Source organism: Pyricularia grisea (assembly GCF_004355905.1).
Source record: "Pyricularia grisea strain NI907 chromosome Unknown Pyricularia_grisea_NI907_Scaffold_8, whole genome shotgun sequence".
NCBI lineage: Eukaryota > Fungi > Ascomycota > Sordariomycetes > Magnaporthales > Pyriculariaceae > Pyricularia > Pyricularia grisea.
Genome location: NW_022156721.1, coordinates 2002285 through 2024973, shown reverse-complemented (window position 1 = coordinate 2024973; position 22689 = coordinate 2002285). Strand labels below are relative to the sequence as shown.

Below are 22689 nucleotides of genomic sequence, written 5' to 3'. Positions count from 1 at the left end.
AACTCGTCCAGGTCGACGGAGCGCATCAACCAGATCGATCAAGTACGAGCCTATGGGATTGGAGATGTTGTTTCTCTACCCCTGCTGGTGGTCTGTGGCGACCAGTCGGCCGGCAAGAGCTCGGTCTTGGAGAGCGTCACTAACATCCCGTTCCCAAGGAAGAGTGGACTTTGTACGAGGTTCCCTACTGAAATCATCATTCGACACAACTCCACGGCTACGCGTATTATGGCCACTATTCACCCACACGCCTCCAGACCAGAGGAAAAGAGAGATGCCCTTCTACAATACCGCCGCGTGCTAGCAGACATATCGGAACTCCCTGATGTTATTGAGCAGGTGTCCGCATTGATGGAGATCCGTGGGTATGCGGACCATAGTTTCGGGAACGCGTTTGCGTCTGATGTCTTGCGGATTGAATTTGTGGGCCAGACAAACCTTAATCTGACCATCGTCGATCTACCTGGACTCATCTCTGTGGCCAATAAAGAGCAAACAGAAGAAGACATCCAGCTGGTCAAAGACATGGTCAAAGGCTATGTTTAAAGTTCTCGCACGATTGTGCTAGCAGTGGTGCAAGCCACCAACGACATCGCCAACCAAGTCATCATCCAGCTTGCGCGACAGTATGACCCGGAAGGTCAGAGGACGGTGGGGATTATCACCAAGGCGGACCTAATTAACGAGGGCAGCGAGGCCAGCTTGGCGCAGCTTGCGAACAACCAGGCCAACATCAAGCTCAACCTTGGCTTTTTCCTCTTAAAAAACCCGAAGCCGTCCGAGATTGAAGAGGGTATCAAACCTGAGCAGCGGTCACAGAGGGAGCTGAGATTTTTCTCGGAGCCCGTTTGGAAGCAGCATCTCGATATGAGTGGTGTAGGGGCCGAGAATCTGAAGCTGTTTCTGCAGGACCTCCTGGACGCCCACATCGAGAAGGAAATGCCTCAGGTGGTTGAAGATATTCGGAAGGTCCTGCGCACCACAGAGGAGAGCTTGACGCGACTTGGCCAAGCCCGTCCCACTGTCGGGCACATCCGCATTTTTCTAACGCAAGTTAGCACCAGCTTTGCCCAGCTGGTCCAAGCTGCCTTGGATGGCAACTATCATGGGCCATACTACGAGTTTTTCGATCACGTTGAGGATTCGCGGTTGCGCGCCGTGGTCCACAAGATCAATGGCAAATTCGCCACCGACATCCGTACCCATGGCAAAAAAAGGGTTTTGAGGCCGGCAGAGTCAGAGATCGACTGGGCTCTGGATGAAAATTCAATTAAGGAAAATAACGAGAAGGAGCTTTTCGTAACCCAAGAGGAAATGAAAAACTGGGTCAAAAAGGTATGTCCATATATGGTTGTTTAATCGGGTACGACTGACATGGTACAGGTGTATTTGCGCACACGGGGTCGTGAGCTTCCAGGGAACTACAATCATGTCCTTCTAGCCGAGCTGTTCTTGGAACAATCCTCTCGTTGGCTCCCCATTGCCACAGCCCACGTGGAAAGCATCATCGCGATCGTCACCGGGTGGCTGCAGCACGCCACTCGAGTGGTTCTACCCGAGGACAAGCTTCGTGGTGATGTTCTTGCCATTTGCTCTCAGTGTATGGAGGACGCCGTCAATGACGCTTTTATGGAGCTTGATAAACTTAAAAAAGACGAGCAGCGCCAGCCGATTACGTACAACCATTACTACATTGACAACATTCAAAAGTCCCGTCATGGCTTTCTGCGTGAGGCCGTGGAAGGTGCTATCAGAGAGACAGCAAGCTCGGATTATCATGGAAAACTCCATGTTAGCAACATCCCCATGGATATTGAAAAGTTCCTTGAGGCAATGAAGCGCAAAGTCAACGTCGACAGGACGACCAGGCATGTGCTGAGGCCATGGCAGGGTTGGAAGCTTACTACAAGGTATGTTTTACACGACGCCATTGCAAAGTGCAGATACTAAAGCTTTTCGATAACAGGTAGCCATAAAGACTTTCGTGGACAATGTCTGTCGGCAGGTCGTCGAGCGTCACATTATTGCGCCCCTCCCCGAGATTTTCAGTCCAGTGACTGTTTCCCGATTCACGGACGACGAGCTTCTTCAAATCGGATCCGAGTCGGAAAAACAAAACCGCAAGCGGGAAGAGCTTAGGGCCAGGGCAAAGAAACTGAGGAGCAGCCTTGAAAATCTCCAGCGACGCTGACGGGTATCTTCCTTCGGGGTTATGAGGAGCCACTTCTCGCTGTTTTCCTTAATTGAATTTTCATCCAGTTATATGTTGGTTTCAGACGCGGACCTTTACGGATCCAGCGATATCCTAATTTCAGTCGACACACTGGAAAGGTTAACAAATGGTGGGGCATAGGAGGTCATACGCTCTTTTAATTTGATTAAGTTCAAAAGTATAATGATAGAAATCCGGCAGGCAGAGAATGGGTACATTTTGTGGATTCGTTGCAAATCTCGGCCCCAAAAAGGCAGGTCACACATTGGTGATCCACAAAACACATGTCAATTTCGGTGCAAGAACTGCATTTTCATCAAATGTGCTGGGCTGGGCCTAAGTGCTTTGCATCTGGTCCAAGCTAGAGCAGAGTGTTGAACAAAACGGGCACTTTGCCCATTCATATGTCCACTATATGTGCCTGAGCAGCTGCTTTAACATACAGACTAAGCGACATGCCGCGTCGATCATAATAAGCTCCGGCACAAAGTACCCGCCGCTCCAATACCCGGTTGGCATACATATCGGGACCTTTTTTTTTTTGACGGAATCAGAATATGCATAGCATCAATCTGTAGCCTCCACAAATATCCAACCATAATCTATTTGACGACCCCTCCAACGTGGTGTACACCCCTGTCTCAACAGCTTTGCAGCATACTGCGGTATGTAGCATTTGTGATTTGATGTATAGTCTGCGAAGCTCAAATGCATGCGTACTCCCTTGAAAGAGGATCTTGTAGCAAACGGGATATTTTAAACCAATCGTTGACTTGACCTGCTCCATGGGGTGTTACAGTATAGATGTACATTTCTCAAATTATGTCTTTAATCCCTGCTGATGCAAGTCTAGGTGAAGGCCTAAAAACGGGCCTTTACCACTGCGCTAGGCTTCACCCATCGCACCGGTGCTTGAAGTGTTTTTTCCGAGAGAGCGCAGGCCCTATTTTCGCAAACTACCAATATCAGTCTGTCTGTACTGTATCTGTACTGTACAGTACAATACTCTTAAACAAGTCGTTGTCTTTCGCATTCAAGCTTCGGGTTGGTGCTGACATTCAGGTTCCTGGAACGATAAAGAAAGAACAAGGCTAGTGCTGTCTTCTGGCCCAGGTTTTGAGTTTTTGTTGCATATTTTGCATTCATAATCGTGACGTACCCGCCCGCTCACGACATCAAGTAAAGTGTGGCACCAGCCCGGTCCGGCTCCTCCCAATGTTGTCAATGATGCCAAATCAATGATGCCAAACGAGCTAACGGACGATATTTAAACTTGCAGCTTGAGAAGAAAGCGACCAATTGTACTCGGTTTTTTTTCCTTCTTTTGTTCTGTGCTCCAGGTAAAACTGGATCGTGGAAAGGGTGCTTTCTACCTTCTTATATCCTTCCTATTACATAATGCCTCGGTCGATGCATGCCTCAAATATATTAATACACTTATGTAAGTTAGCTCGTGTATACACGGGCCACCACAGGTGTCTCCTCCTGTTATCGACCGTCGGTGCCGCTTAGGTCACGTATTAGTGGACGTACCCCCTGTTCCTCGCGTCCCACTTAGAGGCCATTGATTACATATTAAAATTAGTCCCAAATTTGGGCCGGCCTTCTNCCTTTCGCATTCAAGCTTCGGGTTGGTGCTGACATTCAGGTTCCTGGAACGATAAAGAAAGAACAAGGCTAGTGCTGTCTTCTGGCCCAGGTTTTGAGTTTTTGTTGCATATTTTGCATTCATAATCGTGACGTACCCGCCCGCTCACGACATCAAGTAAAGTGTGGCATCAGCCCGGTCCGGCTCCTCCCAGTGTTGTCAATGATGCCAAATCAATGATGCCAAATCAATGATGCCAAACGAGCTAACGGACGATATTTAAACTTGCAGCTTGAGAAGAAAGCGACCAATTGTACTCGGTTTTTTTTCCTTCTTTTGTTCTGTGCTCCAGGTAAAACTGGATCGTGGAAAGGGTGCTTTCTACCTTCTTATATCCTTCCTATTACATAATGCCTCGGTCGATGCATGCCTCAAATATATTAATACACTTATGTAAGTTAGCTCGTGTATACACGGGCCACCACAGGTGTCTCCTCCTGTTATCGACCGTCGGTGCCGCTTAGGTCACGTATTAGTGGACGTACCCCCTGTTCCTCGCGTCCCACTTAGAGGCCATTGATTACATATTAAAATTAGTCCCAAATTTGGGCCGGATGTGGGGACAATTTCTGGATGTGGGGACAATTTCTGGCCTGCTCGTCATCGCTGGGACAAACGCTGTCAATCGCAGTACTGTAACAAAATTCCGACGATTGGGACATTCTCATTTATTGCCACATACAGTACTAAAGGGAAGCCCGGGGATACCGAATGGTATTTTGAGGAGCCGAAACTGGGCCAACAAGAACCTCGCCACAGGAGACTTGACCAGAAATGAGACAATGGCACAGCTCAGGGCAGTTCAGATATTGAGGTCTTGGCGATTATGGACCAAGTCGACGTTCTTAATTGTACGGGATTTATATGTGTAACGAATCTTGCATGAACGGGTTCTCTGATCCCTCATAGACCTTGAATGCCCGTTTTGAGTCTTTGCTAGATTATAATGAAGCTTCAACTGTTTGCTACCACACTGGCTGTAACTGCCCTGGCTCAAGCCCAGAATTTTGGAGAGCACTGTTTACGTCAACAGTGTCTTGAGCTCTCCTGTTGAGCGACATGCTAACCTTCCAGGCCCTTCTTTCAGTGTGACATCCTCGAGGCTGTTGGCCTTGGCAACCGCCTGTCCAGCAACCTCTCGACTCTTTATGACGATACTCTGTCGGCTTATTGGCCCTTGGATAGCACACAAATTTCCCCAGCATGCATTTTCTTTCCGCAGTCCGCCGAGGAGGTCGCCACGGCCGTGGAGGTGCTGGGCGTGTCGGGCACCGATAACAACGACGGAAACTTGAAGGGTTGCAACCAGAGCTGCAAGTTCGCTGTGCGTGGTGCTGGGCACACTGCCAATCCGGGAGCCAACAACATCCGGGATGGCGTAACAATTGACTTCAGTGAGTTGGTGTAGACATCCAAAAGTCAAACAAAAGCCTAAAACCTGACTCATCTTACGCTAACCGACTGTACAGGCGCCATGAACACCACCATTTACCATGCCGACAAGACTCTCACCTCCATCCAACCCGGTGCCCACTGGGGTCCTGTCTACGAGGAGCTTTCAAAATTGTCGGTATCCTTATGCATAAAAATACCAGCTAATTGTTACTATCTACAAGACCACATGAATCTATATTCTGCTGTGTTCTGGAATCGCTTGGCTATGCACGTGATTTGCCCCCTCGCATGTTACGCAAACAATACAAAATTATTGTTGCCTGCGCGCACCGTGCGTCGCGTGGAAAATGAGTCGCCGTTGGGGTCTGGTGAGTATAACAACCGGCCTGTGATGTCGAATTTTTGCCAAGGCCTGCCTGAAAATTGCTGGGGCTGCTTTCGATTGGCTAACGTGTTTGTCACATACCCGGGGTTTCCTCTGCCGTCTATAGCCTGCCGTCGAACGATGGTGGTGACAACGTCATTGCTGCTCTCGTTAGCAACACATTACAACTGTGTCGGTGTACCTGCTGTCTGTAAACCGTATGCATATCGAGGAATGGTCTGCACAATATGCTAAGCCTCGTTTCTCCGAAACAGCCAGCCAAGGATGTTCTTGTTTTCTGTTTGGGATGGGCTGCTGGGGTCACTGCCTGTGGTGTGGTTGGTTGGTTGGTTGGCCATGAGAAATTGGTTGAAGTTCGCCACCGCTTCCTGCGGATTTCCTTTGTGAGATAAAAGGTACCCTTGTACTTTGGCGTGTGAAAGACTATTTATTGGTATTTGACTGGCAAAATCTTGCGCTAGGTTGTTAAGATCGACGTGTCTGGATTTAACGTTCGCCGATTGACACGATTGACACGATTGCTGCTTTGTGCTGTTATCAACTTGGACGGAGGGGAGTGTTTCCGATTGGAGTTGATACATGGTTTTGAACATCAACCTGGTAGATTCCTTGTCCATGTTCCCAAGGTAAACTTTCCTATCAACTCTTCCGTCTCTAAACAACGCTGTGTCTAGCTTCTCAATGGCGTTGGTGGTCATGACAAGAATGCGCCCTTCTGGGCTTGCCACCCCGTCCAGCAAATTTAGCAGCCCAGAAAGTGAACAGCCGGACCGCTTTTCAACCGAATCTGAATGTTCATCTTCGCTATCGCTCTCATCTTCCAAATCTGAATTTGATAGGGCGCGTCGACGCTGAAGGCCGATGGCATCAACATCCTCCAATAAAACGATACAGCGTTGTGGCAGTTGTGTGAACAGCGCCTTCAGCTCTATGTCACTGCGGAGGCTCGGAATCTCCAACATGTAAACGTCGAGATTGAATTCACTTGCCAAAGCCAGGCTGAGGGAAGATTTGCCCGTACCAGGAGGTCCATGTAGCAGATATCCTCGTCGATAGGGTACTCCGCGATCTCTGTAAAAATTCCTGGTTTGCGGGCGCAGATACTCTCGAATATCCTCGACGAGCCGGTTTTTTTCGCCTTCGTCCAAGTACACCGTACTTAGTGACCTTTGAGGCTTTACGATCGTTGTGTCCCAAAATGCCCGGCTGCCGAAATCACTGCCCCGGTGGATGTAGACAGCAACTGAGCCTTTGCGCTGTCCTTGTCTAAATTTATGACAATGGCGGAGGAACTTGTCGATTGGGTCTCGAGACCAACCTAGGCAGAGAATCTCTAACAGTTCCTCGTTCGAATCTGGCTTCCTGCTATTTTGGGGACCAGAGGGCTTCGCAAATCGGAGGCGGAGGAACAGAGGTTTACCGTCGTGGCAGAAGAACCTTGTTCCAAACTTGGAAGTGTATATAATCTGGCAGTCATGGGAATCGTCTCTCGTAGTTTTCTGGTGCCAGAAGGGAACTATGCAGCGATCGGCAGTCTCTGTGCGCGCTACCAGGGTACCGGTTCTCCTTTTGGCCAAGTCTTCGCTGCTGAGGTAGTTGATGACGTCCACATATAGGCGATCCTCGGCTGGTACAGACGCTAACACCGTAAAAAGAGGTATCACAATCCAACAGATACCATAGAATATACGTTTTGTGTGCTCGACCAGATGTAATATGGCGCCAGCTAGTGATAGCAGCCCTAATAAAAAGGGAAAATTCATTCTCAGTGTGAATTTCTGAGCGAGGTCTGCCAGTGCAGTTCCCGCCGCAGCGGTTCCGCTGATTAGGTTCGCAAGTGTTGACATATCCCAGCTGAAGATTGTAACACAATGGGACAAATAAATTGAAAGTTGAAAATTGGAAGCTGTGGATGTGGCAAAACCTTAAAGACAAAAGGGCTCGAATTATCAATGTCATGCGGCCAGAACCAGAATTGTAGTTAATTTGAAACCAAGTATTTTCTGGACTGTTGTAAGCAGATCCTCAAGAGAAACGATGTGGCAATGTGGGCAGCGTCCATATGCCCGATGCTTTGATGAGATTATTTATACCCTTGATTAAAAGCTGTTCCTTGCAAACCTCGTCACCATAACCACGAAGTGACCAGCCGGGGCTAGGCTGAGATAAAATGCGGCCCATGGTGTGTGCCTCAAAGCTCAATCGATTGTAAGTTAGATACACTTAAGGGTGCGGTACCCCCTGTCAATAAATCATGCGGACTGGCAAACTTGAGGCCTCAGACCATGGTTCAGGTATTGCGTTACCTGAAAGCGCCCTTCGCTTGCCTGAACTTCAGGGTGGTATGACGGCAGTGGGAGAGAGTCTTCTGGACAGGGCTACCTTGTATTTGGAACAGACTGCAAATGTACTCAGGAGATAGATAGACGCAAGTTACAGCGAGACGTACAACTTATTCGTTTCAAGCTTGATCCATACGCGTAGACGAGGTCTATGGACAGTATTAATGACAAGATTGCTCAAGAATCCCTGCTCAGGACTCTTTGTCTGCTGCCCCCGCTATTGTGCAGTCTTGAGGAACGCTCTAGGCAAGGCGGAAATCAGTATCATCTGCCAACGCTGTCAGGAGCCTACTGATTCCAGTCGGAGAACAGAAGAACAGGGCGATTGCCATCGCATGCGGAGCCATGGAACGTCGAGGGAAGCTTTGGCTGCTAGCCATGGCAACATAACACGTTTTAATCCCCCATTGCAAACGGCGCGAGACCAGGTAGGCTTGTACAGGTCGAATGGATTGCAAAGAGTGAGTCTAGACCCGATTTCAGTCCGATAGCATCATGTTGACAATTCACCAGAATCCTTTCCACGATAATTTTAGCCCAGGCCTACATGAACAGTCCCCAGCTAAAGGTGTACGTTTTTGGTCCGAACATTCCTCTTGTGGCCGGGCGACACGTTCGGGTCCCAACAGCCTCGACACTACGGCAGAAGCTGGCGCAAATCGGGCGGATGACGACCTAAAGCCCCCGTTACATACAGCCAACAATTTAATCATCCTAGCGGATGCGGCAGCGTTTTCCGCGGAGCGCACCGCTGCACGGAATCAGAGAGGACCTCTTTCCTCGGACAACCAGCTTTTGCATGCATCAGACAACCTCAGACTGAACAAGAACTTGGGGGCTTCAAATAAGCCTTACAAACAGAGGCCTGGTTGGACTTCCGCCAGCTACGCCACTGCAGGAATAAATTTCATCCCTAAGGATGAGGCCCCCTTGCCAATGCGTGGTTAGAGTTGTCATAAAAGTGCCTGCCTAGCTTAAGCGAAAAGCCTGTCTTGGCTACATTCGGTCGCCGGCTGGTTACAGGATTGCAACGCTAGCTATCCTGTTGGTACTACCAGGTACGTTCCTACCAGTTAACATTTAAAGTCCCTTTTAACGGCATCCATCCCAATTGGCCTACATCTCAAGATTACATGCAATTAGAAAGCACATTAATGCTAGTTAATATTCTCAAGGTGCAGGCAGGAATAGGATGACAAACTATGGAATTTCACATAAGTTTTACCTTCACATCGGCTTTGGGTGTTTGTCAAAGGGGTAATACTATCTTGAGAGATTTAGATCCCTCGATTGACTTTTGGACATTGCGAGACTGTTCCAGGCTTTTCTTGTTACAAAGTTTGCTTTCGACGTTTTGTTTTGTTTTTGTTGAGATACGAGTCTGATGGTGAAGGGCTTAGAAGGTAAGTCGGGACCCCCCCACCGATCAGTCCCAGCCACCGCTTCATCCCAACCAACCCAATTGGAATTAATGCGTTATTTAACCAATCTTTCGCGTTTGACCCCATATTTTGGATTTGGATTTTTCAATCAAAAATGAAGCGGTATTCTGAATCTGATATTGATATAGCGCTTGAAGCTATCGTGGCCGGCCAATCAATTCGGAAAGCTTCTATTGAGTATGGAATTCCATACAGTACACTCCGAGGCCGATTAGCGACGGTATTCAAAAAATTCAAAAAATACGAACCCCCTCCCGGCGCTGAAGCGGGTCGTTTAGGGTCGGTTGCCAATAGGAACGGGTCCGGTTCAAGTTTATCGGGACCCTATTTCGACCCCGCCCAGTGCAGGCCACAACTGTCCCAAACGGCAGCTTGTGGGGATTAACCTCAACCTTAGCTACCATCTGTTAACACTTTCAATTGTAAGTAATGACGAATGGCGATGGAGAGTTTTTTCGGTGTGATCGGCCTAGTTCTGCTCACTGCCCCTCCCAAACCCCTGTTTTTGGCCCTGGCTTTGTGCTTCTAATTTTGTGCCACCACCTGTCCCTGCTTTTGATCGATTTGCTGTCAAACAGCGAACGTGGGCACCAATGACGGGAACGGCGAATGTCCCCTCCCAGATTCCGCGCCCTCGTTTTTTTTCTTTGCAGTCTTGCTAGCACCTCAGTAAGGATGTGGCAGGAATTTACGAATGTGTTTTAGATTAACAGAAGGAGGGCATGCAGTCTCCCGGGTGTATTGCCGCTTGTTACCTTTGGGCACTGGGCTGATATGCAACGAATGATACCTTTCAAAGGAATCCAACCCTTGCACAGTCGTGTTGGCGAACCACGCCAAGCAAAGGCATCAACGACCTAATCTGGTCTGAGAGGCTCCATGACCCAAATTACCATTTTGATAATGCAGGTGGCCAAGAGAATCGTGACATCTGTTCCAAGTCGGATGTGACCCGTGAAGCGTATCGGAATCAAAGCCATGACATGGAATTTGGTTAGGAATCCAGTTTTATGTTTCCGGTGCCTGTGTTGGCCTCACCATGATTTCTTCTGGATGGGAAGGCTGACCCCAAGGTGGGGCACGATGGGCTTATCACCGGAAACAAGGGCTTTGATTGGTTCGTTTCGTATTTTGAGGCGATGAGCGGCCCCCTGAACTCGAGCAAGGCAACCGAAATAAGGTAGAGCTAGATTTGGCAGTTGCTTTTCACCTAGTCTCGCGTCTATCTATTCTGATCATATCAAAACATCAAGCATAGACAGCTGTCCAATGCGAGAGTCTAGGAAGGGAGATATGGGATAGAAGTACAGACCGGGGTCGGAACCGCGAAAGAAAAAACATGTTGGCAGGATGCTAATGATCAAGTGAAGACAATGATTTTGGTGACACTTCAAACAAGTTCGTTTGCTTGGCAAAGACGTCGTCATGGTCCCTCTAGGAAATGTCAAAGATACATTGGTAGACGCATGCCAGGGAGAAATTATGCGGCTAGTCAGGTGTGCTGACTGGAGGCGTAATTTCACTTCGCATAGAGGCTAGAACTAGGTTGGCCATCCAATGTGCTGCAAAAGTATAGCAGTCAAAGATTTAGCACCGAGAAACCATCCCCATTTTCGAGATATCTTGATTTGGCCGTGAGGACAACAATATCACGAACATGCGTATATCTTTTGCCTTTATCTTCATTGTTGATGACTGAGTTGAGCAGAGATACTATAGAGTCCTTTTCGGTCTTTTCTATGGCGAGTCTTGAAGTCTCGCGTCTATCTATTTTTGCCATCTCGTTGAATCGAAAGATAGAGCAAAGACAGAGGTCGAAGGTGCAAAACGGAGGTACGGGTTGAAGGCGCAAGACGCAGGTAGGGGTTGAAGGAACGAGAGCGCAGACAGGGGTTGAAAAGTAGCTATGAGTTAGGCGCCCTGTTCCCCTCGCTCGTGACATATGTTTTCTGTAAATCTTTTTGGGGGTACCAGGCACGGCCTGCTCGCCTCCCCGCTATGCATACCGTTGGTTTTTCACCTTGGTCACTGTTACGACCAAGAGCTGGGCCCAGGAAGACCAGGTTGGCCCCCATCCTCTTAACATTAGAATACTACTTCTGCAGAACGTGATTTTACTACCCTTCTCATCTATGGGCTGTGGCAGCAGGCAACAAGAAGTTTGTATCAGTCTCCTCAATTTTTATGGGTCGTGTATAATTTTGTCCCCTGGCTCCCATAGTACCGAGGTAGAAAATAATCCTAGAAGAACATGATGACAACCTCTGGTTGACAACAAACCACCCATATCGAATCCATACTGCGTTCTATGTCGGCCTATCCGACCATATTCATCTTGTTAACTGTCGTTATCGGCTCAAAAATCTTCTATCACCTCCACATACAGAACCCGTTTCCGTTTTAGATGCCCAGGCAGCTTCGGACCAGGAGACAGAAGAACTATAGATAGTCAAGCCACCTGCGCACCCATTGCTCCACCTTCATAAAAGGAAAAAAGAACGAAAACCTCATTGTTCGAAAATTAGTAGGTCCCGGTCCTGAACGTAGGATGTTCAGTATAATGCATCTTGCTCACGTTGGGTATTCTGATATGCTCTCATAGTTTCTCGGCTCCCAAGAGTTTCCACCTGTACCCCTGCTTCCCTCCTGCCTGTTATTGTCCTCTTACGTGACTATGCAAGTGCTTTGTCCTCCAAGCTTGGTTTCATGAGCTCCTCGTATCTCTCGGGTTCTCCGTGTTGAGCTTATGCTGCAGGGATGCTAGTCTGCAATCTTGACGACCCCAGCAGATTTTTCGCCATCCTTCCATTGGGTAAAACTTCAACCCCAACTTAGCTCAAGGAGAGATGGAGGTCTCAAAGCCTAGCCTCCATGCATACACAGCCCTCCTCTGCCCCGCTCCCCGACACTAGTAATTTGCACAATAGTCCCCCTGTTGCTTAATCCCTGAACACCTCTAGCCTCATTCTGCCTGTCATCAAGGTCCAAATCCAGATGCAATCTACGACGCAAATATCGACGAAGCTAAAAACAAGACTTCCACCAAAAACAAGACTGTGATACGTCCAGGCCTTATTAGCTGACAAGCTAGCTGTCTGGCATACAATAGCCCAAGGTAACACGTAAAGCATATTGCTCATTAGACTTTGCAGAAGGTACCATCTTGGTCGCGTCGCTAACAAGATCGTCGCTAGCATGGTAGACATGGCGTAGAAGATGTAGCACCAGTCAATTGTACGCCACATCATCGCCGTCACGTCTGCAACCTCGTCAGAGCCGCTAAGGTATCGGGCAAAAGGACGAGCGCCAAAATACGTAAGGAACAGACAGACAGGGACCTCAATGGCGAGAGCAATGGCGAGGGAGATCAGAGCTGGCCGGGTGAATTTGACGATGGTCTGCTTGGTGGCCTTTGGATGGCGAATCTGGACCCCGATTTCTCGACGCCAGTCACCCCATGCGTGGCCCACAAATGCAAGCGAGGTCTGCTCAAGGGCCTGCACCGGGACCATGACAAGGCCCCACCGTATCGTGTTGAAAACGCCCCATGCTGTCGCATAGGTCGAACCCATTGATACGATGTTGCTTACCAGCCAGAGATAAAGTGCGTTGCGGATTGCCGACTCGATGAAAGTCAGGACGCCGGGACGGAGCAAGATTAGGAGCGCGCGGGGGTGGGGCTTCGTTGTACACTCCTGTGAAGTGTTTCCTCTTTCCTTTTGGTATTGAACCGTATTCCTCCGAAGAAAGTATGCCAGGCCGATAAATGCAGATGCCAGGTTGCAGGCGAGCTGAATACCTGCTTGCATGTTGACTGTGGGCTCATGGGAGCCAACGTGGATCTTGGAGATGAGCAGCAGGTCCAAAATGATGTTGACAGCAAATTTGACCGAGTTTATAATCAGCGGGACGTCAGGCCGGTCGAGCGCCCTGGTAGCCGATGCAACAGCCGTCTCGATTGAAGAGCTGAATGCACTGAACGCTCCGATGCGCACATAAGTGATGCTCGCCTCGCGGACCTCGACGGGCACAAAGCCATCGGCAAAGCTCCTGGCCCCTCCCACGAATGCCAGGCTCATTATGAGACCCAGGGTGGCCTGGAAGAGGATGAGCGTGTTTGAGAGCTGGAGCCGCTGTGTGAGAGTGCGAGAGGCATGATCACCAATGATGACCCATGCCGCTCGTGGGAGGCCTTCGTTAAGGGTCTCTGCGACTACGCTGATATAGGTGTACGTATCGGTTGTGACGACGAGGGAAGAGTCAATGTTGGCGACCCATAGTTTTGACAGTGTGCCGTACAGGGCAGGAAGGATAAATGAAGCAAGATTATAGATCAGGGCGCCAGTGTAATTCCCGCGGTGAAATTGTTTGTTGGACCACAGCTTGGGAGAGGTTAGATTGTTCTCTTGAGCCTCGCCATGAGACGCCGGGCGGGTGGTCTCACTGGTGTTGACTTTAGGAAACATTGTGTAGCCTAAACGATTGCTTGTCATGATATGATAAAGCCGCAAAGGTGCTGACTGCGCCATTTTGTGAAGATTGCAGCATTTTGTTTTTGTTCATATGCACACCGTTATCGCTACCAAGACTTGGCTCCCGCTAAATTACTGCAGTGTTGGCTGGACAGTATCAAAGAACTTTACCCCGCACCAGCCATCCACCAGGAGGCCGTTGAGATGATGTGCTAGAATTTTTCGGCGAAACTTTTCCTGATGCTGCAGCCTAGCCAGCTCAAGGTAATATGTTCCTGCAAGCTGCCACAAGAATGGGTTTATAAAGCCTTTTCCCTTTGCCATTTTATTCAACGACCGCTTCCCAGGACAGGTAAATGAAGAAAGGCGCAGCTCTTTCGCCCGTCAGTTTGTTCAACTCTAGTATCTTTTTCTGGATGCCGTGTTTCGGTGTGCAAAAAGCTCTTTGAAACCTCTGCGCCTCGGTTCGTGGACGCGTCCTGTTCATTTTGATATATACTTTGCGGAAGATCGGGAAAAGTAAATCATGTAGCGGGATCTGGCTTCAGCGCAGGTGGAATGCGAAAGGAACTGGAAGGTTGGCTCCTCATTCTGACACTATCTACCAAGACTCTATGCAAAAAAAGCTAGCAGGCACCTGGTAACTCGATTCTGGACCGCGATACCTTCCGAAGCTGGAAGTCACTCAGTTTACCGTCAAATACAGCGAAGCTTCTATGGATCAACAGGCCTGCAGGTTACGGAAAGATAGTTTCCAGAACGCAGAAGCGGGGTAATCCGATGCCAACGGGTTTGTCCGCACATATTCTTGGTCAGATCTTGCGTAAGGCGGATTCGACAGTGCACCCTACAAAAATGCCGAACGTTTGCCGAATGGGCTAGGACAAGAATGTGGCACCCCAAAAAGCTAGTGCTAATCCCCTGCCCTCATGCGCACGTCCCGCCTTCTTTGAAGCTAGTGCTCGTCCCCTGCCCTCATGCGCACGTCCCGCCTTCTTTGAAGCTAGTGCTCGTCCCCTATCCACCCTGGCACGTGTATATAATTGGAATTAACGTTTATCCCTCTGAACGTCGTCCCACCTTTGACAGGTCAGTCCCTTTATCCTTTATGTTCCTAGTGTCGTCCGACTAGTCTCATAGCCTGTCAAAATTGTACATGACACCCCTCGCCGTTATGGATTACTTCTCAATCCGATCTGAAGCGCTAAGCGCCAAAGAAGATGCGGACAAAGCTATGAGAGAAGCTGATAGAACTGCGGCAGAAGCGGAACGAGCTGCGGCAGAGGCGCAGAGAGCTGCGGCAGAAGCGCAGAGAGCTAAGTCGCTTGCAGACGAAGCTGCCAATGTCCATGAAAGGGTTAGGTCTGAAGAGGTGGAAAAGGTCAAGCAAATGCTGCAAGCAGCGCAGCCCGTTGCTAAACTGTCACGACAAAGCCACCGTTCGGTTGTAGAGAAGGTGGCGCACTTTTGGGTTTATAACGAATCGGCGATACAAATATCACTTCCAGTCTTGATTGAACTTTCTCGCTCCCTGCAAGAACATGATTGGGAGCGAGTGGAATGGTTTCCAGAGGCGATACTATCTCAGAGGCACGTTCTTATCGAAAAATTCCCCCTAAATTTGTCTCATTGGGTGTGGTTCTGTCAACAGCATGGCAACTTCGACAAATTGAACGAACTAGAACCCTTTTTGATTGGTAAGTCTAAGATATGTCGGCAAGTTGCAGGCACACTGACTAATAAATTTCCTATAGGTCTTATATACGAAGTCTTTGCATTCAAACTACCAGAACTTACGAAAAATCTGGAACGTATTCACGCTATCAGGCTGTCCGACTCGCACTTTCCCCCTCCAGAACCTGTTTTGACAGCTTTTAGCGGCGGCCAAGGGAACCGGAAACGCCCACGTCATGCGCTATCTTATCCTGCGGGTGGTTCTTATATAGGATCGCCGTCATATGATATTCGTCGAACGAACGGAATATCTGTGGATGATTTGCTCCAAGCCATGCCGCCACCTACCACCACGATAACCATGGAGACGGCGAGAAGCCAGGTGGTCCCAAGGATGTGTCCTGGTTTTGTTGATGTCCAGCCGTCCACGTCGGCAGAATTTGGCGTGGCTACACCTGCATATATTTACGGACAAGATCGCGCGTCTGGTAGGAATAATCCCAAGACCCCTACTGGGCTATTATTTGGCCATGAGGACCAACCATGGCGATTTCAAAGCCTACCATGACCGTTTTAACCACCAGCATGCAAACACCTCGTGTGCCTGGTGCTGGAAGCGGACCTCCCCTGAGCACCCGGTGCACTGCCGCTATTCGCGGGCGGTGTGGAGAAACTGGCCGTGGCCTGATAACGACCGGCCGGCCGGGCCGCCAAACCGCGCCCAACCTTGCTTTCTGTCCCTGGAACAAACAAACCAACCGGGACAACATAACAACTAACTTGTCTCCATAACCAGTCGCCGCCCTCGTCATGGGTCAGGCCATCCCCAACAACGCCGGCGCCCGCTCGGTCGGCAACGGCCAAGGCCAGCAGTTCACCACTACGTAATTGGGTTTGGTGGATCGCCACACCAACCGAGATACTCGTCCCGTACAACAAGATCGCCAGGAAGAGGGGGCCGGACGGCTTGCCCGTACAGCTCGTCGAATGTTAGCCTTGCAAGCTCCGGCCCGCCTGGTTGTGGAAACGGATGATCGCATACGTCATGGTTCCACACTTCGGCCGGAAGAAGTTTTTGGATAGACACCAGCGGTCCCTCAATGTGGATTCGTAAAGGCATATCCAAAGGCGGGGGATGGAGCTTATGGGCTGGCTCGTAGGTGCACGGTGGTATAAAAAGCTTGTATGGCTGCATAGTATAGCTGCTTCGTAGTCCGCGGTGTCAAAAACTTTACTTGACACAGTTGAGGAGAAAGATCATTAAGTAGGTAGCAGCATTGTCCGTTTTAGCATGTGAGGCGGGGAACAAATCTAGTGAGGGGTGAAAGCGTGAAGAGGGGGCCTGGAGAAAATTCTGTAATTTGGCGCAGCTGAAGCAGCGTTGTAGATGGCTGGCATCGCATTTCCTGTAACTATATTGTGGGGCTTGTTTGCTACAATGGGAAGGCCTCTACCATCCCCATTAGGGGATCGGTGCTAACCTCAACCCAATTTCTTTTTTTCTTTTCGAGTAACAGTAGTCTCCCCAGCGTATTATGAACGACACGCCCAGGTACTATAATGTCTTCAGTTATTAACGTTAGTGCTTCCCCGGTCTATATCCTTGAAGCAGGCACAAGTCACCACAACGGCCTCCCAATCAAGTTAGTGCTACCGTGTCCTGTCCACATGGCTGAATGAATTGCAAGGGTGAAGTAGGGTGAGTACGACAGAATCGTATTTTTTCCTCGAATGTTTGGGGACTTAGCTCTGGCTCGAAAGACATTACATTCTTTTTTTTCAAAATGGGTCGAGTAGCTCTGAGAGAGACACCAAATAATGTCTGCAAACAATTGCAGCAAAGGTGAAAATGTCAAAAACCACAATTTAAATACAATGTTGAAAATTCGCAGCATTCCATGCAGCTTGCCAACAAAGGCAGGACCCTTTCTGGCGGCGAGGAACTCGCTAACCAAGCTACCAGACAGTCCTTCTGGCACCGCCTCGAATAAGAAAAAATCACCTGTGGTTTTCCAGGCTTTTCCATCAACTGTACTGATCTCAGCCGGCTTGTTCATTCAGTTCTCGTTATCAGGAAGTCTGACACCTATCTTGTCGCTTCTTGTAGAGGTGTAAATATCGCAAACAGCCACCAACCCTTATTCCTTGCGAGATTCATCGTTCCTGAGCACGGTCTTGACGACCTCCATGGTCCCGTCCAATTTTTTCTAGTTGACAAGAACCAATAACCAACAGCCCCTAGGATAACACACATGTACACCGGGCCGGCGTAGTTCGTGTTGGCGGCGGCGACCGGAAGAACATTGGGAAAGGGAAGCTAGCCTCTCAGGGTTATTTCCACTTGTGATCTTTGGGCACTGGGCTGACGACACCCAACGAAAGATAACTTTCAAAGGAATCCAACCCTTGCGCAGCCGCTTTGGCGAACCATGAGAAACAAAGGCAACCACCAACGAACTAATCTAGCCTGAGCGGTTCCATGGCCTGGTTATGTTGGCGGAGTTGATCAAAAGGATCGTTCAAGCAGAGTACCTGGTCTCGCCTCCACATCCTTATCTTGGGAAAACATTAAGCGCACATGCTGTTTGAGTGTTACTACGCAGCCCCTTTATAAAGGAACTCATCCGATTGGTTGGTTATGTCGCACAAACGCAGCCCAACCAGCTGGCCTGCTTCTTGCAATGCTGTGTTGATCCGTTTATGATTTGCGCTGCCAAAGTGGGGTTACGAATGCCCAAAAAGCTATCTACGCCACTGCAAGGTCAGCCAATCGGGTTGCGTACTTGCTTACCGCCGCGAAAAACCGATGGAGGGCTCCTGCATCTGGCCACTCGACAGCTGTGGTGAATGCCTATCAGAGAAGCTTGCACTACCCGAGTGATGACACAATTAAGGGCGCGTTTCTGTTTTGACCGAAGCCGAAAGGTAACAAGCGGCAATACCCTGAGAGACTGCGGGCCCTCCTTTTATCAGCCTACGCTGAGATTCAGAAAGCAAGGGCGAAGATCGATGCAAATATATCCCAGTTGAGTGCCGGAATGCTACCCAAAGTTATCCTCTCATTAGGCTCCGTGGAGGTGAAGGCCAATAGGAACAAGCTCGCCACAAAAACTACCCCTCAAAGCCGGCAGAAGGCGAGGGTCAGTAGATTCAACCAATCACATGCCCCGAAAATGGTAACCTGTTGGGGTAGGGGAAATCACGGCGGCGAGCCCATGTCTCCAAGTACCCTGTAACTTAGATCGTTAGAGGTGCCCAGGCAATGTAGCGTCTTTTACTATTGGTGCTTCCCCGGTATATCCTGGAATCAGGGCACAATTTTATCTGAGAGGCTTCCCAGTGTAGCTGCTTATTATGCAGGAGGCCCTCCATATAAGAGGCTAGGAAAAGCGCTCCACTCGCCAGTATGCCTGCTTGTCAGGCATGTTGGGAGCCTTTTCAAGGCGATGAGAATTACGGCTTGGTCCAGCTGGGCGTGTGGACCGCGGCGTGGCACGTCCGCATGCACAAGTTCATGCCGCCGGGGCATGGCAAGCACCTCGTCACGCTACCTGTGCTGCTGGTTGCGCATCACAACTGGAGCTTGTTTTTTGCGTGTGACCGCGGCGAGAGGATTGACATACTTCCATTCGGGCCCATAGGTGGCACGTGGAAACTTTCTGAGACATACAACCTGCTTGCAAATCTAAGGGCGCTGGTTGACTGGGTGGACGGGTGCTTCCGAGAGTGGATGGTTCGTTTTTTTGCGGATTTGCGTTGTCAGAATGAGGCAGCAAGCGTGTTGTAAAAAATGCACACATATATAATTTTACTGTTAACCATGAGAAATAAATGCTGACACAGTTTAACCCTCACACCCTTGTATCATGTCAACATGTGACTATTAGTCTCTGACAAGGTTTCGAGGCCCTGCTTTGGCAGGTATTAGGGTTAGGGTTTTAACTCAGGTTAATTGTTGCCCTAAGCTATTTTGCTCGTTTAGTATACAGATATATGCAACCGATATTGCAATTTGGACTAATATCCATATTGGAAAGAATATAAAACAATATAAAAAATATAGGAAATACATTAACGTGGTTGTACATTACCCGGCCCACTTCATTGCACCTATGCAACTCCCAACTTCATTTGCAACGCCAACGTTACTCAATTCAATCCAAATCAATCGGAACTTTATACATTAGGCATTTCTGCATCCTCCTGACAAGTACGTGCATTGTGTCCTGATTTGCCGCAATTGCCACAGCGCCGTTTAGTCACTGGTTGCGCATTATTTCCCTCCCCATTTTCATCTTTTTCCCGGTATATCGGACCATCCGCATCCTTCAATTGTAACAAAATTTGAATGTTTTGTACGGTAGATGACTCTTCTGCGCGGACACGTGTTTTTTGGCCCTGTGTCGCTTGCTAAGTGCTTCGTTGGCCTTCCGAAGGCTGCGGACCTCTGCTGACAAAAGGGTAACTTGGTGCGCCATTCCGTCCATACCTTTGGCTAACTGCTTTACAGCTTCAAAAATTGGAGTCAGAGAGCTGCTTTGATGACAGTTGATTCGAGATTTAACAAGCGTAGATTGACGAACCGCTTCTGTTGTGTTGTGAGGCGTTTGAGAAACCCAGGCATTAGTGTTGGGAAAAGTAGGCTCTTTAGGTGACGGGGTTTGTAGTTGTATATCCAGCTTGGATATAACCGTTTCCGGGCTATGGGGGATAAGTCCGGCCCCTCGAAAACCCCTGCTATATTTTCTTTTACTATTGACTTTTTGTAGGCCGCGGCAAAGGCCAAAAAGAATTCGACTTTGCTGATGTTGGTGATGTGGGCCCGGATAAAGTCGTTGATTTCTTGTCCGTACGCCCGCTTTAGCACACTAAACACTCCGACGTCAAGTGGCTGAGTTATGTGAGATGAATGAGCAGGCAGGCAAAGCGGAATAATATTGTGATCTTTGCAATAGCTTTCGAATTCGGGCGATTGGTGGCTGCTAAGCCCATCGAGTACCAGCATCCCATATACGCCTTTTGTCCGCGATTTCGTATGATTATCGAAATGCCGAAGCCATTCCAGGCCTGTTTCGTTATTTGTCCATCCATTAGGGGTAGCTTTTATACGCCAGGATGCTGGGAGACCGCCTTCTGTATACCAATTCGCGAGATGATGAACGCCTTTAACGATAAGATATGGGGGCACACCGTAACCGTGGCCACTAATGCAGCAGATTGCAGTCGTCCATTCTCGGTTGACAAGCTGTACTTTCTTGCTTTTCCCGCGTCTTTCGGACCCGGTTACGACCATATGTCCGCAATTTTGTCCCATCATAAAAGCGGTTTCGTCGAAATTGTAGAACTCGCAATTTTGGATGCCATATCTAGCCCTCATAATGTCACTTCTGTATGAAACTGTCCCAGATTTTGAATATACTTGGATAGAATGTTTGGGAGACCTTTCACGATATAGATAAAAATAAACTTTTAACATTAAAATTTTGGAAATCGTTAATAAAATAATTAAAAATTAATTACAAATTATTAACAATATTTTACCCCCAAATAAACGAATAAATAAAACGAACCAACCAAATATTCGAAAAATATTTAAAATATTACGTAAATTATAAATAAAATAATTGGATACGATTATTACCCATAATATAATTCGCCTATAACAGTTTAAAAAACGAAAATACCAAAATAACCCCGTTTTACGCCAATTACGAATTTAACCCTACGATATACGGAAAACCCAAAATAACCATTACGGTATTACGGGCCGATAAATAAATAAACGAACTACGATAATTATATAAAAAACTCCAATAAAAATTAAAATTCGTACGAAAAAAAATAATAAAATACGCCAATTAATATCGAATAAAAAGATTATTTTTTTAAAAAAAAAAATAACGTTTATTTCATTTAACGTAATATTAAAACACAACGACCAAATAACAAATTAAACTTTAAAAAATTTGGACCTTTTAAAATTGATAAAAAAATTAACGATACCAATTACCGATTATCGTTACCAAACACCATAAACATTTATCCAATATTTTATATATTATTATTAAAATTAGCACTACACGGTATTATTATATAAAAAAAATCGCAATCGACGGAAAACAAATTTACAATATTAAACGAATATTTAACCACAAACGAAACCACGGCAAAATAAAATACCTTATTAAATAAAAAAATTATAAGTATAAAAAAAATATTTGAAAACCTTTTAACCATTTTTAAAATTACCAAAAACCGTTCCGCCAATATTATTAAAAATTGGATTTACAAGCAAATCAACCAAAAAAAAGGATAATTTAAAAAAATACCACCTATTATTTCCAAAAATTAAAAACCGACCAAAATTCGAAACTATACCATTAAACGAACNATATTACGTAAATTATAAATAAAATAATTGGATACGATTATTACCCATAATATAATTCGCCTATAACAGTTTAAAAAACGAAAATACCAAAATAACCCCGTTTTACGCCAATTACGAATTTAACCCTACGATATACGGAAAACCCAAAATAACCATTACGGTATTACGGGCCGATAAATAAATAAACGAACTACGATAATTATATAAAAAACTCCAATAAAAATTAAAATTCGTACGAAAAAAAATAATAAAATACGCCAATTAATATCGAATAAAAAGATTATTTTTTTAAAAAAAAAAATAACGTTTATTTCATTTAACGTAATATTAAAACACAACGACCAAATAACAAATTAAACTTTAAAAAATTTGGACCTTTTAAAATTGATAAAAAAATTAACGATACCAATTACCGATTATCGTTACCAAACACCATAAACATTTATCCAATATTTTATATATTATTATTAAAATTAGCACTACACGGTATTATTATATAAAAAAAATCGCAATCGACGGAAAACAAATTTACAATATTAAACGAATATTTAACCACAAACGAAACCACGGCAAAATAAAATACCTTATTAAATAAAAAAATTATAAGTATAAAAAAAATATTTGAAAACCTTTTAACCATTTTTAAAATTACCAAAAACCGTTCCGCCAATATTATTAAAAATTGGATTTACAAGCAAATCAACCAAAAAAAAGGATAATTTAAAAAA

The 22689-nt window shown here is 47.0% G+C and overlaps 6 protein-coding genes across 6 annotated transcripts; 4 read left to right on the top strand and 2 right to left on the bottom strand.

The window, feature by feature from the left end:
- Positions 1-12: 12 nt before the first annotated feature.
- On the top strand, positions 13-2776 carry PgNI_12228 (uncharacterized protein; the record flags this gene model as incomplete). Its single annotated transcript, XM_031132182.1, has 4 exons — positions 13-540; positions 616-1335; positions 1384-1872; positions 1967-2776. Coding segments are annotated over 4 exons (1962 nt in total), but the record flags the coding sequence as incomplete, so codon positions are not given.
- Positions 2777-4642: 1866 nt separating this feature from the next.
- PgNI_12227 (uncharacterized protein) lies at positions 4643-5268 on the top strand (the record flags this gene model as incomplete). Its single annotated transcript, XM_031132181.1, has 2 exons — positions 4643-4711; positions 4948-5268. The coding sequence occupies 2 exons, from the start codon at positions 4643-4645 to the stop codon at positions 5266-5268; spliced, it is 390 nt and encodes a 129-aa protein (XP_030977224.1).
- Positions 5269-5870: 602 nt separating this feature from the next.
- On the bottom strand, positions 5871-7487 carry PgNI_12226 (uncharacterized protein; the record flags this gene model as incomplete). Its single annotated transcript, XM_031132180.1, has 1 exon — positions 5871-7487. One exon carries the CDS (start codon positions 7485-7487, stop codon positions 5871-5873), a length of 1617 nt encoding a protein of 538 aa, XP_030977223.1.
- A 4876-nt stretch (positions 7488-12363) lies between these two features.
- On the bottom strand, positions 12364-13890 carry PgNI_12225 (uncharacterized protein; the record flags this gene model as incomplete). Its single annotated transcript, XM_031132179.1, has 1 exon — positions 12364-13890. The coding sequence occupies one exon, from the start codon at positions 13888-13890 to the stop codon at positions 12364-12366; it is 1527 nt and encodes a 508-aa protein (XP_030977384.1).
- Positions 13891-14800: 910 nt separating this feature from the next.
- Positions 14801-16458, top strand: PgNI_12224 (uncharacterized protein; the record flags this gene model as incomplete). Its single annotated transcript, XM_031132178.1, has 3 exons — positions 14801-15593; positions 15651-16015; positions 16390-16458. The coding sequence occupies exons 1-3, from the start codon at positions 15053-15055 to the stop codon at positions 16456-16458; spliced, it is 975 nt and encodes a 324-aa protein (XP_030977222.1). The 5' UTR covers positions 14801-15052.
- A 2518-nt stretch (positions 16459-18976) lies between these two features.
- On the top strand, positions 18977-19401 carry PgNI_12223 (uncharacterized protein; the record flags this gene model as incomplete). Its single annotated transcript, XM_031132177.1, has 2 exons — positions 18977-19303; positions 19396-19401. The coding sequence occupies 2 exons, from the start codon at positions 18977-18979 to the stop codon at positions 19399-19401; spliced, it is 333 nt and encodes a 110-aa protein (XP_030977228.1).
- Between the last annotated feature and the right edge of the window lie 3288 nt (positions 19402-22689).